At 43.2% G+C, this 17,226-nt stretch overlaps 1 protein-coding gene across 9 annotated transcripts; it reads right to left on the bottom strand.

Annotated features, from left to right (window-relative positions):
• Positions 1,437 to 15,021, bottom strand: LOC8082520 (transcriptional corepressor LEUNIG). 9 transcript variants are annotated; one of them, XM_021457008.1, is made up of 19 exons: positions 14,671 to 15,021; positions 13,877 to 13,974; positions 13,680 to 13,789; positions 11,181 to 11,385; positions 11,041 to 11,108; positions 10,877 to 10,959; positions 8,608 to 8,695; positions 8,397 to 8,472; positions 8,067 to 8,119; positions 6,388 to 6,693; positions 5,349 to 5,543; positions 4,336 to 4,566; positions 4,129 to 4,246; positions 3,715 to 3,824; positions 3,486 to 3,635; positions 3,243 to 3,407; positions 3,022 to 3,141; positions 2,132 to 2,338; positions 1,437 to 2,035 (listed from the first exon to the last, which is right to left on the bottom strand). In XM_021457008.1, exons 1-19 carry the CDS (start codon positions 14,700 to 14,702, stop codon positions 1,889 to 1,891), a joined length of 2,562 nt encoding a protein of 853 aa, XP_021312683.1. In that variant the 5' UTR covers positions 14,703 to 15,021; the 3' UTR covers positions 1,437 to 1,888. The 9 variants fall into 9 exon arrangements, with proteins under 9 accessions (XP_021312683.1, XP_021312682.1, XP_021312681.1 ...); XM_021457007.1 differs by having other exon boundaries at positions 8,067 to 8,116; positions 10,877 to 10,965; positions 14,671 to 15,020; XM_021457006.1 differs by having other exon boundaries at positions 10,877 to 10,965; positions 14,671 to 15,020.

The raw sequence follows: 17,226 nt of genomic DNA on the forward strand, positions 1-17,226 counted from the left end.
AATATGTCAACCAGGAGTAAATCAAACATAAGATCTCTGTAGGTGACTTAACTATCTTTCCATCAAAACATATAGCATTTCTTGTCTTCCATATCACCCACACACTGTGGCCAAAACCACTCCATGCGTATGTTTGCCATTTGGTAAGCACCACAGAATCCATGTCTAGAATTACAAAAAAAGTAGGTCCATCATTTTCTATTTGTGGTGCCAAAACAAATTCTCTCTTTCTTCTAATTCTTCTGTCCACTCTCTTCTTTGGTCTTCTCTGGCATGAAGGATGACAAGTGCCAAACACGATGGTGCTTGAGGCGATTAGCTAGCAGGGTGGCGGCGATAGCATAGGAAGACGTTGGCACTTACACGAGAAGCCACTCACCTACAAGACATTGGTCTGTGATTGCAGCATGGTTGCCAAGCTCTTGAGTTGTGAGAGGGTGGTGGCAATGACACAAGCAGGCGTTGGCACTAACATGGGAAGTCACTCACCTATAAGACGTTGCAAAGGAAAGACTTCAATGACGACAACAGACTTGCAATCACATTTCATGGTGGCCATGGATGACATGGACAACAATGAACCTAGGGCCATGTTCTCATGCTAGCGAATAAGCAAAGTTCATGAAGCACATAGTCCGCTCTAACCTCATCCTCCTAGCACCTTGAAGCAATCTAGAGAGCATAGCGCTTGTCATAGGAATCTAGACCCTATCGTCGACTTTGACACCATGACTTTGGTGCCGCACAACCAAGCGCCCCACGAGTACACAAACGCTCGGCTGATTAAACAATCAAGTATCTATGATTTATCTCGGAGGTCAATGCTTTCACCGAAAGGTCACAAAAATCACAAACACTCTGATCGCCAAAGTACAATGACAACATGATCCAATCACTCAAAGCTCTTAAGATCTAAGACTTCAACTCTACGAGGATGCACTAAAACTTCTATCCTAACCAACACTCTGGATCACCAAGTCACCAAGATAAAAAAAAGCAACAAAGTTCAATCACTCAAGCTCTAAGGCCTTAAGGCTCCGGATCACCAAGATACAAAAGGGCAACAAAGTTCAATCACTCAAGCTCTACGGCATAAACTTTACAAGGATGCACTACATTGTCTATCCTAATCTTGATTAACTTGAGTGGGTGAATGAAGTGTAAGAACACTTGGGCCAAGTTGTGACAACGCTAAGGCAACCTCATATGCATAGCTTCATCCGCATCCCCTCATAGAGCCGTTGAAAAAAAACCTAAAACTACTGATGATATGTTTCCTATTTAACCGTTTGGTCTTCCCTCGCTTACATTTAGCTCTCTTCAGCAGACGATCCTACATTGTCCTTCACCATGGCTTATCAGCCAAACAAATACTATTGGTTGATTTTTTATGAAAAAAATACTAATGGCTGACAAATCCAGCTGATAAACCCAAATGAACAGGCTGAGATTAACCTTTGCCACAGTATAGTCATAACTGGATGATCCTTACACCGTTTCGTCTTGCAACCTTATCTTCCAACCATCGGAGGCGGAGGCTAGGAGCGCCAATAAAGCAACGGCGACGGCTTGGTCCTTGGACCAGGCCAATATAAGTTTTCTTGGGTGTTTTTTTTACACTCTTGGAAATGCAAGAGTAGTGGTGGTAGGAAAAGGGAGAAGAAAACAAACGAACGTTTTTTTTTTCTGAAGAACAAAACAAAAAAAACGAGGAGCCGTACGTAAAAAGAGGGAAGCACATTAATGACGACTCTTTGAATAGTTTGCGCATGCCGCCACATACTTTATAGTGAGTTGCAAATTAACCTAGGAGATAAGGTCAGCTTCCCTTTCGGCTTTTGCCACGACAGCGGAAATGTGACACAGGCAAGCGTTGCTGTGTTCAGTGTCACTTCCAGAGCTTAACGAGCTGATCATGACTCACTGATGCAACCAGCCCCGATGCACTTGACGCGGCTAGGGCTGCAACCATGCCCTCATGTGCGTTGCTGATTGTCACTGTATTCTTCTCCCTCAAATCCCAAAGCTCTAGAGACTGCATGATGTGAAAGATACAGGCAAATGCAATGAGAAAGATGGATATTATAAAAGCGATTTGCTTAGGCCTCTGACAAGATAAGGGAGAACTTGCCTCATAACAACCAATTATAAGCAAATTCGGGTAACTTGGGTGGAAAACACATGAATGGAACTTGTTCCCGCTGCAGTTCAGCTCATGTATGCATTCGATATCGTTCCCCGAGGTGAATGACCACACCCTGACAGAATCTTCACTGACAGACGCTAGATAGTTGCCCGCAGCATCCCAACATACTGACTGAATAATCTGTATGTGGCCCTACACAAAAACACAAGTCCAAATTACACTGCGTACAGCGAGAATAATGCAGAGTAAATGCAAAAACCATGTAGTGAAGTTAACTTAGAATAGCTGCTAAGCTGCATACTTACATTTACTGCAATTTAGGACAATGGTTCAATACATAACGACATGGACCTCAAGGAACTGATATTATAATTCAGGAAAGAAAAACAAAATTCAGCCTGGATGGTGATGAGCTGGTCAAAAGCACATCATACCACAAGCACAAGAGTTTGGCTCAAAAGCCATGGCTGAAAATACGGTTCATTGATTTGTTGTGCGAGAAAAAATACTGCTTATAAACCTACGCTCATCTGTAGGCTGTATCTCAATAATTTAGCACTCCACTCCAAATTATAAGACGTTTTTGCTTTTCTAGATATATTACTTTTACTATATCTAGAAATAGTGTACATCTAAGTAGCTAGGTATCTAGAAAAGTCAACGTATTATAATTTGGAATAGAGAGAGTAGAACATTACATGTAACTACTCTTGGTAATTTTGGTGCCATTTCAAGTAACTAAACAATAAAATGATCAGCTATATCTTTTTTTAATCAAACCAAATGTATGTGTGTAGGTCGGCATTTAGCATAGACACATAAGGAATAATGAAAGCCTCACCAGCGCATACTGGATGTGACATCTAGTTACCAACCTGCAAAGGAGTTCTACAAACTTGTAGCGTCTCCGCATCCAGTATGGATATTCCCTTTTCTGAGGCAGCTGCCAGATATTTACCCTGGCGAGGTTGAAATCTTAACTGAGTAGCTCCTCCCTGCAAAGAAAATTATACAAATAGTAACAGGGGCACATATTACTACATTAGCATGATATAAACACAACACAAGTGAATCAGAGAAAATGAGTGTTGCATACATTGAAAACCCTAACACAGGTCACACAGCTACCATTATTTATGCTCCAACACCGCACTTCACCATCACTGTCACACGAACAAATGATGTCTTCTTTGTTTGGATGAAAATCAAGTGACATGACAGATGCTGAATGACCTGTAAAAGTACGGAGCGAATAATCTGGCTGCACACAGGAAGCAAATTAGTAAGTCGATTCGAATGTACAATTTCTAAAGATAGATAGTAATGAAAAGGCGTATACATTGTCAGCATCCCAAACCCGCACGGTTTTGTCAAAGGAAGATGTCGCAAGGCGGGTCATGCCAGGGCTGAATCGAACATCTGTAATTAGCAAAGAGTGCTCTTCTAATGCAGATTTACGTTTTAGCACATCTGTAAACCATAAAACGACCTGAAAAAAAAACAGGTTGTAGCATGAAATTTCTATACCACTTATTAAAAGCAAATTTGTTTCATCTTGGCATCCACACCTTTTTATCATGCCCCCCGGTGGCAAGGAGTTTCCCATCTAATGAGAAATGGCAACAAACAACTTTGTTTGTACTTGCACGGGCTTTTGCAACCTCAGTAAAACCCAACCCTGCAACAAAGAGAGATTGGCAGGTTAGCATTGCATCCAACCTCTCAAAATAGTTGCAGAAAAAATAACAGCAAACTTATTGACTTATAAAAAGAAGACGAATGATGAACATGAATTATAAAGCAAATACATAAGTTCTAGAGTATATTGCTAGCTCACTGTAAAAGACAAAGGAGTGGATATTCTGTGTTCAAGAAAAAAAGCATGAATATTCATATTCCAAACCAAAAGGCATGAGAAAAATAATGATAGCTATCCAACTGACTCAAGAAGAGCAAGGCATCAGTGGGAAACAGTAACGAACCTTTACTAGAATCCATGCTGTGTCCCATTGTTTCTCGAGGATCCATGTCATCTTGCGATAAAAAAGATTCTACATTTTCATCCAAGGAACCATCTTCCAACAAACGGTCAACGTCACCCTGAAGTTGTGGGTTTTTGTTATCTTGCTGGCAAAGCAATGTGTTAAATGGCACTTTGAAAGAGAATGTCTGGATCAGCATGTAAATACCAATGGGTTTGCTGGAGAAGTCAAGCTTCCATTGCCATCAGAACCAAACATCATCAATGGTTTTGAAGGGCCACCATTATACTGCAGCTGTGGCATGGACATTGCATCTCCTGGCGTGTGAGTAGATGGTGTTGAGGGTGCGGAGCTAGGAGATGGCCCAGCAGTGTTCGCTGTTCCTGAACTATTAGCTCTACCAGATGATGAGACAGGTTTCTTTCTCTTCTTTGATCCCTGAACAACAAAAGGAAAATCATAAGTGATTGAATCACAAGTCAAATAGTTCTCTTGCTAATATGAAGCATTTGGAAGCAGTGCTACAAATTTTCTATATCAAATGATAAAATCGAGAGTAAGCAAGGGGCATAGTACTATTTAGGCAAGGTAGCCAAAGACCTCTGAACACATATAGGGTAAGTAATGCTAAAAGCAAGTCTTCAAATATAAAATCAAACTGCAGCTCCAGCTTTACTTACACAATGAGAGAAAAGCAGCTTATTAATGGCTTTGCAACAATATAATTGTAAAGTCCAACTTAAAAAGGCATTCAATGAACACCATATATCATTGTCTGTACACAAACCGCCTAAGCAGTAGCAGGTAATCATATAAGGTCAAGTTAATAAGGGGCTGTTTGGAACCCTTGCACGATCTTGCCTCGCCTAGACAGCTCAGGAATCGAAAAGCTAGCAGCGTTTGGTTGTTCTGCCGTTCGTCACGAGGCCTGTGCAATCAAGCTTTTCCCATGCCAGGCCGAGCGAGCCAATTCCGCTCTCCACTCTGGGCAAGGCTCGGCGAGGCAAGCTAGCAAAGCTAGTAAGCGCACCAAACGCACCCTAAGTAAAACCAAGATGATCTACATGATTCAAAATAGATCGTCATTAGATGCTGCAGTTGCGACAAACTACAACTGTTTGCAGATTGTAATTACTCCTCTGATTTGCAGGTTGCACCATATATCATTCATTAATACCAAAAGCAGCATGAAAACACATAGTCGTATCATACAAACATACTTGTTCAGGAAATCCAAAAGAGTTTGGCAAGTTTCCATCAACAGGCAAGCTCCCAATTCCTGATTTTCCATGCTGATGGAGAAGCTGGTTTGAGCTTTGAGACTGCTGTCCAGAGAGTGCAGGTTGCTGAAGCTGCTGCTGCTGGCTATGACTTTGCTGCTGCGACTGTTGCTGCTGTAGAAGAGCAAGTTTCTTCTACTATATAGAAATACCAATATAAGTACATGGCTCATATCAGAAGTAAAAAAATGGTTAGAAGACTAACGTAAAGGGAGGGATCTGTCTGTTAAAAATAGGCTGTTAGGTACACATGTATCAGCGAAAAACAATTAAAGAAAACTACATGACCAGTCCTTTAACACTCATTTCACACTGTAACATAGATTAGCTGCATAGTACAAAGCAGGCTAATTATTCAAAAGTTAAATGCACCAGCGGCCCCGAACTTGTCAAGGGGAGCCATTTAGGTTCACAAACTTTGAAAACGTATTTCTAGGTCGCTAAACTTGTTAAGTGGCGCACCACAGTGATCATTATGGTCCAGAAATGGACCTGCGAGTTTAGGGATGTGTGGTGCACCACTTAACGAGTTCATTAGGGGCCTAGAAATACATATTCAAAGTTCGTGGAACTAAGTGGCACCCCTTGACAAGTTCAAGGGCCACTGATGCATTTAACTCATTATTCAATTAGGTAAGCAGTGAGCACCATGGCAGAAGCTGCTAGAATACAATTCTGGAAACAAGGAAAGTACAGGCACAAACTATGCCTGAATTTAAGAGCTATCACAAACTTGCAAAGATTAAGAGAACCTCAAGCTGGAGAAAGGTAAACAAATGGTGAATATGTTCGAATAAAATCAGATTAAGGCAGAAGTACGACTCAGTCTCGATGTTCCTCCATCCACCCTACTCGTCATCTCACCAAATGGAGCATGCAACCTCTGTATACCAAGCTAATGGCATGGTGTCTGATATGACCTTTAACTGAATATGATTACTTCATGGTATCAACTTTGGGAAATGAGTGATTTGCATACCTTTATTAGTATATCTATATCATTACGTGATCCACCACTTTGCCCTGGCGAACCAATATTTGGGATAATATCACCACCGCTATTAGTCTGCCCATCCTGACCAAGGACCACATTCCTGTTGTTAAGAAGCATCCTTAATCTTCTGGTATCAACATCATTTGACATCGAGGAAGACAGATTTTGCTGAGCATGCAGCAAAAGCTGCTGCTGCTGCTGTGGAGTCAGAAACTGGAGCTGCTGAAATTGCTGTGGAGATTGCATAAATGGCTTCTGCTGCAGAATTCCAGAGCGAAAATGATCAAGTCCCTAAGAAGATAAAATAAAATGCATGTTAAAACAGAAGTTTGACAGAAAACATCTATAGTAGCATCAACCACATAATGTGTATTATACTTCAAAACTACATAAATTGCTGAATGCAGACATTCTTTCTGCCACAATCCCAGAACTAAGTATACCACAAAATCTGTAGTGGAACTAGAAATTTACAACGGTACAGCTGATCCTGTAAAATACAAGGGAATTATATGTGGCAGAACAAATGCAAGGCTGTTGCAAAGCAACACAGCCACTGCTTCGGGGTATATGGAGATGGCAACTTCAGCCCAGATGATCACCAGGTCCACCCAGATGTTGTTCAGTGTTTCCACTATATTGCTTAAAGCATAATGAATTTAGCACAAGTTGAATTACATCAACAAATTTACTTTAGTATAAAGGCAATCCCAACGCTATAGTTTCTTGGCATTAATTAGCCTGCCAAGGAAGCAAATCAATGGCACAGCAAGAGAATACTTGAGGAAAGAAGAGGGAACCGTTTCTTGTAGAGGAAATGGTTTTGGCTCCTGCACAGAGAGCCGAAGAAATGGACGAAGTCGCATTGGGTGAGTCCAACGGTTTCTAGTATGGGGCCTGCCTTGGTCACCATTACCATCACCAAGATTTGGCCAGGAGGATGAAGCAGCTGCACAATGCCCATCGATCCGGCACCAACCTCCTTGCAACCATCTCGATGGGAAAAGGATGATGTGCTGTGCCCGCAAGCCCTCTGCTGCACCGCCACTGAGCCTAATGCTAGTAGCCTAATAGTTTAATAGATATGACAGATATCCATATGTCCACATAGCAAGTGATCACAAAGAAGGGATTTTTTACGTGCGTTATAGCCACACCACATACCATGGAGAAAGTAAAATATGTGATGTGTAATTTCTAAAGGAAGATTCTTGCTATTGAAACCAGAGGATAGTTTCAGCATTGGGACTGCCCTAAGCTTTTAGTATTCATATATCATCATGCTAAGACTAATAGTCTAATAGATATAACAGATATCCATATGTCCATATAGCAAGTGATCACAAAGAAGGGAATTTTTATGTGCTGGTATAGCTGCGCCACATACCACGGAGAAAGTAAAATATGTGATGTTGGTGAGTTAAATGCTTCTATCGTAGGTAGAGGGACACACTTGCAGTTCAGTCAACAGTAACCCAATATAATCTATTTTGAAAAATATAACAATGCTTCTCAGATATGCAACCACAGGGATGAGCTAAAGTAAATGTTTAGCCCGCAAAACAAAAACAGAACGCAGCCTAAATCGAAATCCAGAATGTAGGCACATGTCATAAATGAAGCACATGCAAGAGAAGCACATCCAACCATAGAGTAGAGCTTACTGTGAGTGGCCAGCCTTTCAGAGTTAAATTGTTTCCAGCCTGATTAGATCCTGCTAAAATGAGACGGGAGCTTAACTTCAGAAAACTACCTACTAGAGTAGTGAGTATTACATGACATGATGCTATCACCAAAAGATTCAAAAGGAATGATGTGGCATAATCATGGTTTCAAAGGCGACTAGGCGTCCAAGCGAGTGCTGGGCCCACCTGGACGCCTAAGCACCCCTGTTTTCGCAAAGGCGAGCTGAGTATACCTGGACGCCTTTGAAACAGTGGGCATAATTAACAGGACAACAGTGTGAGTCTACTGACATAATAGATGACTATTACCTTGGAGACCAATCAATGAACCCTCGGTGCCTGCTGCTCTTGGTGTCAACACTGGATTGATCTCGGTCCTAATATTCTGCAAAAATTATATACGATCATTGATAAGAACATCAATAACATAGCCCCCCCACCCCCGCACCCCTTCTTATTGTTTTTCTTTCTTTTTTTGCTCATGGAAGTGAGTGGCAAACGTTTTGATATCATAGGTAACCTGTTTTGCCGTAGGTGGTTGTGGGCTTCTTGCCTGAACTTGTTGCGGAGTACCTGACAAACCACTAGCAGTCCCATGCAAAATTTGCCTATGAAAGATAGCATGTCAACATTCATGAAAGCAAGACTAAACACACCTAGAAAGCTACCCACTCCGTGCTAAATTGTAGGTTGTTTTAGTTTTGTTGCAAGTCCTCTAACTTTGACCAAGTTTGTAGGAGATGGATCAATATCTAGTACATCAAAGAGAACTTTGACTTAAAACAAAACTAAAACAGCCTACAATTTGGAACGGAGGGAGTAATTAATTGCTACATAATCCAGATGAAACCATAATCAACACTTCATTCCTGCAAAATGCAAAAGACTATTTGTCTCTCACACCAATATTTCAAGCATACTGATGACTAAACAAAAACCTATAACCTAAATAGATGAGTAAAGTTGGTGTTTAATGATCAATAGACAATCAATTGGATGACAAACAACTGCCAATTGTACTTCAGAAATCCCAAAAAACAAGAAAACAGTTACTGTCATGGAATTCAATAAAAAAAAGGAAATACAAGCAATATTTCCAAGAAGTATAATCTGCCGAAAATTTAACAAAATACTTTATGCATAAATGTGCCTTATGAGTTATGATTAACAAGTTATGACTCTAGATTGGTTGCAAGGGTGTGAACCACAATGCAGAGAAGATTGAGGAAAGAAAACCACAACGCAGATCGGACCCTAACTTAGAAGTGGTGGCCTGGGCTTTGCAAGTCAGATGGCAGTGGCTGAAAAAGACTAAAGCTGATCGTCCATGGTCTGATCTCGAACTCCCAACACATCCTAATTCTATAGCTCTGTCCTCTATTGCAGTCACGACAGAGATAGGGAATGGACAAAATACTCTCTTTTGGACCGATCGGTGGCAGCATGGGTGCTCGATTGAAAATCTTGCGCCAACTGTTTTTGCTCATGTCTCGCCAAGAATTCGCAAAAGACGCACTGTGGCTGAAGCTCTCTCTAATGTGCAATGGGCACGAGACATTCATGGCGGCCTATCCTGGATCGGTATTAGAGAATTCCTACAGCTTTGTGATTGTCTCATGAGTATCACTCTGACTGACCAAGAGGATCGCCACATATGGAGGCTGGATACAAGTGGCTGCTACTCTTCCAAATCTGCATATAAAGCTTTTTTCTATGGTGCAGTGACTTTTGAGCCGTGGCACCGCCTATGGAAGTCTTGGGCTCCGAGCAAATGCAAAATGTTCTTGTGGCTGGCGATCCGTAATAGATGTTGGACAGCTGATAGGCTTGCTAAGAGGGATCTTTCACATCCGGATAAATGCCCCCTATGCGATCAGGAAGAGGAGACAATACAACATCTGCTAACATCTTGTGTGATGGCAAGACAAGTATGGTGCAAATTACTCACTCCATTGAACTTAGCTGATTCAACTCCCCGGCAAAACGAGCGGTGTTTTGCTGAATGGTGGCGCAAGACGATCAGCAGAGTGAGCAAGGAACACAGGAGAGGAGTGAACTCTCTAATTATTTTAGGGGCCTAGATTATTTGGAAACATAGAAACGCATGTGTGTTTGAGGGGGTTTCTCCTTCGCTGAGCATGCTTTGGAGTGAGCTAAAGAATGAACATAGTCTCTGGTGCATGGCTGGGGCAAAGAAGCTCCTTGAGCTTGGTTTGGCGTTGGCTGACTAGGGCTGCTTAGTTAGGGTCTAGCTTCAGCTGATTTCTATGAGTTCAGTAAAGGTGTGTGTAATTGCCTCACTCATATTTGGTCCCCGTATGAGTGAGGATCCTGTTGGGGACCCACCCTATTTTTCTTCTCTATAATACAATGAAACGCAGCTCTCCTGTGGTTTTCAAAAAAAACGCTAAACAAAGGGTGACCGACTCTTTACTATTTAGCATTTAGGATAACGCTGCTAAATGTATATATCTCTTTCAGTTCAATATTCAATTCAATATATAATACTAATAGACCACGGGTTTCCGTGCAGTTCTGCATTAGTGGTATCTGCAATTCTAGACAGTTAGACAAATAGCTGCCAACTGTAGTAGGATTTTTTGCCACTACAGTCCAAAAGAACGCTTCCTACAAAATCCTTCGCCTAAATTGAAAAAAAAAGTGCTTTTGAAAATCCATCATGATGCCAAAAGAAGCCTATACCCTCTGCATTCATGTCTGCCATCTGATGTAACTTGTAGTAGCAATGAAATATGCAATACACACGCAACTTAAAATTTTGCACATACCCAGAGGATTGTCCAGTTGCAGCTGCTTTCATTAATGCTTGGTTTGGATCAATTACTTGCCCCACATTTTCTCCATATCTTTGCTGCAACTGAAGTTTTTATGACACAATGTAATAGGAGTAAACTAAAATATGAGAACGACCAGATCTAACTAAGGGTGGTACCTTTATTGATGCCTCATCCAGAGAATCCCTCTGGGGAGGGAGCTTCAATCTCTCTTCATACATTTTTGCTGCCATTGAATTCGCATTAGCTGGATTTTGTCGGATTAATGGATCATTCCCAGAAAATCCACTTGCAGTACCATTGAGAAGAGAACCATCTCTACGCTGCTGCTGCTGCTGCTGCTGCTGTTGCTGCTGCTGCTGCTGCTGAGCAGCTCTCTGTAACAGCATTTGTTGCATTTGTATTTGCTGCTGCTGCTGCTGCTGCTGCTGCTGCTGCTGCTGTTGCTGCTGCTGTTGAGGTGGCTGTTGGTGTTGCTGTTCCCTTGCTTTAATTAGCTGAGTCTGAAAAATAGACAGCAAAGTACAGCTAAATTAGCACTGTCGATTCAGGAGTCATCTCCCATGTCCAGAAAACAACAGTAAAAACAGTTATAGTGGCAATAGCTAGTACACGAGAAGCTCAATAATGATTTGTGCAGAAACCCGGCCGGGGGACTTGCGCACGGCCGAGAAAGAGAGAAGGTTTTTCCTTCTAAATCCTGCTTGCCTATAATCCCCATACGGGTTACATATAATAGCTCCCTGGCTAATCACTCCCTCTCTTCTTTCCTATTATCCCTCCAACCTTCCAAACTAACCCAATCAGCAAACTAAGGCAAGGCTGAACAGATTTGCCTCTGAGGCGTGACCGTTAGCCACTAGGTAGACCCATGACATACGCCTCTAACACTACACCCATCTTGGACAAGCAGCTCGTCCTCAAGCTGCAACCTAACCAGCCTATAATGATGACTTGACTCGACATAGATCTAACACCTAAAAACGAGCCTTCTACATCTCAGCTCATTTTACTATTCTCAACCTGAAATAGATTTGGACTCTTTATTTTGGCGGCCTCCTCAATGGAAGGTGAACACCATCTGAACGCAATAACTGCACACGTACAACCACCTAGATCCCATGGAGCAGTCCGTACAGGAAGGTTCGCTTGAACTTATCAGCACTACTCTTCAGTAATGAAACAGTGTTTTTCTCTCACAACAAATCAGCATCAGCTGAACAGGGCAAGCCCACGCAGCTTGGCCACCACATCCAGCACGAACGGATGAGCTAGGCACAGACTGCAGCCAATCTTGCCGAGGAAAATGGAGCTCCGCCTGTCTGCGCCGTCAGCATGTGCATCACCAAGAAGGCAGCAAGGTGGCCATGCCACAGCAGCAACCAGCAGAGGCGCCCTCACATCAGTTGGTGGCAGAATGTGGCGGCGCTATGCGGTGCACGCCTGCCAGTGACCCCATGCCTTCTCCCCGCCGGACAGCTGCTGGTTCGCAACGATAGGAGGCTTCCGATGGAGAACGGCGAGGAGGGGTGCACCTCCCCAACCGCCACCGCTGCAGACTCTGAGTTTGCCATCCGTGGTGGAAACAGCATGCCCAAGATCCCCGACGCAGCGGACAAGATCGAGGCCCTTGTGCGGCGAAGCGCAACTTGGAGGAGTTGCTAAGGGATGCGAGGCTGAATCAGCTGCAGACTGCGCATCTCCAATACCCGCCGACACACTCAGAGGCCGCGCGTAGCAGCCTGCATCCGTACCACCACTGACACCTGGCGGGCACTCTTCTTACTCAGCTGCTCCCGCACGATCTCCATCTTCTCGATCTGCTGCAACTTATCGATCTCAACTTGGATCTTGGCCATTATGTCCCTTATGCTGGCACAAAGATCCTTGATCGATGGGAGAATCTCAGCAGACGCCACGATCACCTTCGGGGACAGCATGGCCACATCTCCCCATAGCACATCTGCTGCTGCAGATCACCAATCCGCAAGGCTTGAAGAAGGTGCGCTGCCCATGCCAGATGAAGGATCAACAGCAGCAGAAGCAGTGCCTTCGACATGAAGCAGACGATGGAAGTTGGGATAAATCAGCAGCAGAACCTGGCATCAGATATCTCTGATACCAGATGTTATGGTGGCGGCTAGGGTTGAGAGGGAGAAAGGAGGCCGGCCGTGGGACGAGCAAGACAGAAGGCTTTTCCTTCTAATTCCTGCTTGCCTCTAATCCCCCGTACGGGTTACTTATAAATAGCCTGCCTGGCTAATCACTCTCTATAATTCCTCTCTTCTTTCCTATTATGTCTCCAACCTTCCAAACTAACCGAATCAGCTAACTAAGGCAAGGCTGAACAGATTTGCCTCTAATTGAGGCGACATAAACCTCTAACAGAGGGGTACACTGAACTTGACATAGGAGGCAGTAGTACGAATGAACTTGAGTGCAATATATACCCAGAAACTTGTCCATAGATAAGAGCACATGGAAATCAACTATCCACATACCTAAAGCACAAATAATCTTTGGATCCCCTATTATAAATATAGTTTTAAGGTTTTTAGTACCAAGGAAGTAGGGGTTTCAGCTCTAGCTTACCCCAACTTGCATAGCACTAAAAGTCTTGTTGTTGGTGTTGTTGCCACTGCTGCTACAGCGGATGTGTTGTAAATATATGTAATGCAGAGGGTAGCACACCCATTTAAAAAAATAAGTTGAGGTAGATTGTTTCTGTAACTACATTAGAAAAATGGTTGTAACAGGCAGGAATGAAGAGCAAGGTTTAGCATGTCCACATGCATACCTCGATATATGATGCTGCAACATCTGAGTGCTTCTCATTTGTTCGTGCTATGAATATATCCCAAAATACAGACCACCACTCAAAGAGAAAGCCACCAGGAGCATCGATAGCTACAAGAAAGATAGGTTCAAAACCATGTCATCACAAAAATGAAACCAAGCTAAAAAGACTTCATTGTGACTGTTCGAGAGGCGTACCAACTGGATCTGATGAGACCTTGCCTTCTGCTTGGAAGGCCTTTGCGGTAGCCTGCAGGTTTCTCTTGACAAAATAGTCATATATGTACACATCCAGCCTGTTCATCATTAAGTAATAAAATAATAGATCACTCAGTCCTTCTGAGGAGGGTCCAAACAAACATGCATCTAGTCTAGTTTATATAACTACATCACCATCATAAACTGGATGGAAACAAAAAAACGTTCAGAAGGGTACAACATTGCATTGTCCTATTGTCTACAAGGAGTCAAGAAGTCTACAAGGAGTCAAGAAGTCAATGACTTAAAGAATACGAACATCTTTTATCGTAATAATGGCTGTAAATTGTAAGGCTTCGATCATGTCTTCACTGCTTTTACAAAACACAAGTACAGTACATCTGTACGCCTCTACTAAGCTACCAACCCGCCCATGCACAGCGACACCACACGGTAGCCACTGGACAGTACCTTAGTCGAGTACCGTATTGTCGCTATTCATCAGTGCACTAAATCGGCATTATTTTTCCCCCGGCATGTCGCAATCTCCCAAAAATATTCCTTCTAACTCCATATCTAGTTTATCCCCAAGAGAAGCCAGACTCAATGAACCCTGACGAGGAATCAACGGACAGCGTATATGCCTGTCCAGCAAAACAACTGTGGAACAGCAAACGCGAGCATCGGGACGGCGCCCAGAAAACACCGCACTAGAATAGAAAAAAAAACGTTTCAAAAGGAAAAAAAAACAAGCATCTCAAACCGTCGGGAAACAGCAGGCAATGCACGCTCACATCTTATCCGCCTCCCAGTTCGTCTGCGACATGGTTTGCCGTTCCTCGCGAGGCACACTGGCTGACCGACCTCGTCCAGCGGCGCCGACCGCCGGGTGGTCGGTCGGTGCGTGCGCGGGACCCGATGCGCGGCTTAAACCCTAGATTTCGCGGCGAAGGCGAAGGTGAAGGCGACGGCTAGGGGAGACGGACGGGTTGGGGTTGGAGACTGCCAAGCTGCAAACTGCAACGGCGGGAGGCGAGAAGGGAGCAGAGGTGGGGGCAACGACAGGAGAGTTGGAGCTGGAGATGGGAAAAAACAGGGGGTGCTATCGAGGGACGAGGGGACATGGGCGGGGGGGTGCGGCTCTGCGTGCGCGAGACGGCGAGAGGCTTCGATTTTCGGTGGCATCTGACTTGGATGGTGGATGACAGGTGGGGACGAGAGGAAGACGCCAGTGTGGGGGACAACTGTCAGGGACCAGCGCTGGCACAAGGAACGTATGGGGTGGGGGCCCGTGGTGTGGGGCCGTTTCCACCTTTGGAGCGGCGGTTTTCCGTCTCTCTGTGTCCTAGGAAAAATCAACTGTTGGCGCTTGATCGGATATGGTACCAACAGCGGAATGCGAATTGAGGAGTGTCTAGGGCCTTGTTTAGTTCCGAAAAGTGAAAAGATTTCGGTACTGTATCATTTTCGTTTGTTTGTGACAAATATTATCCAATCATGGACTAACTAGGATCAAAAGATTCGTCTCGTGAATTCCAGCTAAACTGTGTAATTAGTTTTTGTTTTCGTCTATATTTAATGTTTCATGCATGTGCCATAAGATTCGATGTGACGGGAAATCTTGAAAACTTTTTGGTTTTCAGGGTGAACTAAACAAGGCCTAGTTTGTAGAATCGGGAAGAACAAAATTCCTGATTGCTTTGTTTGGATCAAGAGTGTCCAGTCGCTTAGGGTTTGTAGAATTCCACGCCTGCTCCGATGATAGCAGCCCATCGCTTAGGGTTCCAACGACGGAGGTAGGAGGGGGTTAGGGGATTTGTTCCCAACAGTCTTAGAAGGAGCTTTGAGGGGGGGGCATGGTGGTAGGGTAGGGCGCGGCAGGAGAAGGCGATTGAGTGGGGCTGGCGGGTAGGGGTGTCGTGGCGGAGCTCACCAATGAGGGGCGAGGCGGGAGGAGGGGGAGGAGGAGGCCGTCGTGCGAACCCTACCATGCGGCAGCGGGGGCAGGCACATGCGTGAGGAAGAGGAAGAAAGAGGGGTGCACGCGGTGGAGCAAAGGTCACGAGGAAGAAGGCGTCATAACAGAGAAGAAGATGGGTAGCGTGTTTCCCATATGCATGACTCATCGCATGATAACTTCGTCCTTTGGCATTATAGCACCGTACCCACGGCCGAGTTAATTCTTGTATTAGCATGTGTGTCGATTCATAAGTTTTTCCTTGGTATCTAGAATACTAGTCCTCACGTCTAAGAAAGTTGTGGAGAGAGTATTTTAGTTTGCACATATTATAGTTAGTATGAAGATGTCTATTTTCAATTAACAATTGTATATAACCAAATTCCAATGGTTAGTCTAACTAGTGCGACAAGGATGTAGGTGGAGTTTTTTGAATAAGGTTCTTCAAAGTCACATGGTGCATCCATCAATAATGATTTTTTATGGGCTTGTTTGGTATAACTCCTCATGCTTTTGATTCTCTATAGTCAATTCAATCTTTACTATGACATATTTTGTCTATTACAGTAAATTTTCTCTAAGTTTCTTATGTTCTAATATACCTTAAGACCCAAGAGGTGTTTGCATACTTTTTATAAAGAAGGTTGTTCCTTTGATTTGGAACCTCTTTTTTAAAAATAAACAGAAACCTATTTGTTAAGCCATGCAATGTTACCTTGCTAGCAAGCCACATAGACGACTTGGATGATCTTAACAAGTTTAGTCCTACATAAATACATGGAACAAGATAAAAGATCTCAAATATGCAAGTTTAATAGTTTGAAAACCTAAATGGGAATCTAAGACAAATTTGTGGATGACTAGTAAAATCCTCTATTTTCATTCTTTGTATGTGGATTAAGGAGTGGTCTTGCCCTTTTTTAGTTCTATACTTCTATTATATACAACTTGAAATAGTGGTTGCACTCTTAGTTTCATGATAATTCATCGTAATATATACAAAGATCTATATTATGCGGATAACAACAACATAAGTCAGCTTGAGGAGAATGACAGTCTAAGTGGGATTAGATGGTTTTCTATTTTATTTAGAAAAAATAGACATCCAAATTCAAGTTGAGGAAAATGAATTGTTGGATGTATGACCATGTCACCCATCTAATCAGTTAATTAAGCTAAACTTACTTCCTATTATATCAACACTATGTATGGAAACAAGACCACCATGCTCCGTTAATAGTCAATATATATATAAGAAACAACTACCATGTAGTATTTGAGTAAGCTTTTGCGTTTTCCGTGAAGTTTACCCTGGTAGGAGTAGGGATCACAGACGAAAGTAATCGTTGAGGAGCAAAAGCAAGCGAGATCTGCACGATCCATGGTGTATCTT

This window comes from Sorghum bicolor, chromosome 3, assembly GCF_000003195.3.
Source record: "Sorghum bicolor cultivar BTx623 chromosome 3, Sorghum_bicolor_NCBIv3, whole genome shotgun sequence".
Lineage (NCBI taxonomy): Eukaryota > Viridiplantae > Streptophyta > Magnoliopsida > Poales > Poaceae > Sorghum > Sorghum bicolor.

Bases quoted from the DNA above. Each gene is read 5' to 3' on its own strand.
- LOC8082520 (XM_021457000.1), bottom strand. From the start codon at position 14,702: ATGTCGCAGACGAACTGGGAGGCGGATAAGAT. The intron at 6,694-8,066 runs GTAAGCTCTACT...TTATCTTCTTAG, and splicing joins TGAAAGGCTGGCCACTCACA to GGACTTGATCATTTTCGCTC. The intron at 4,247-4,335 runs GTATTTACATGC...CCACAACTTCAG, and splicing joins CTTCTCCAGCAAACCCATTG to GGTGACGTTGACCGTTTGTT.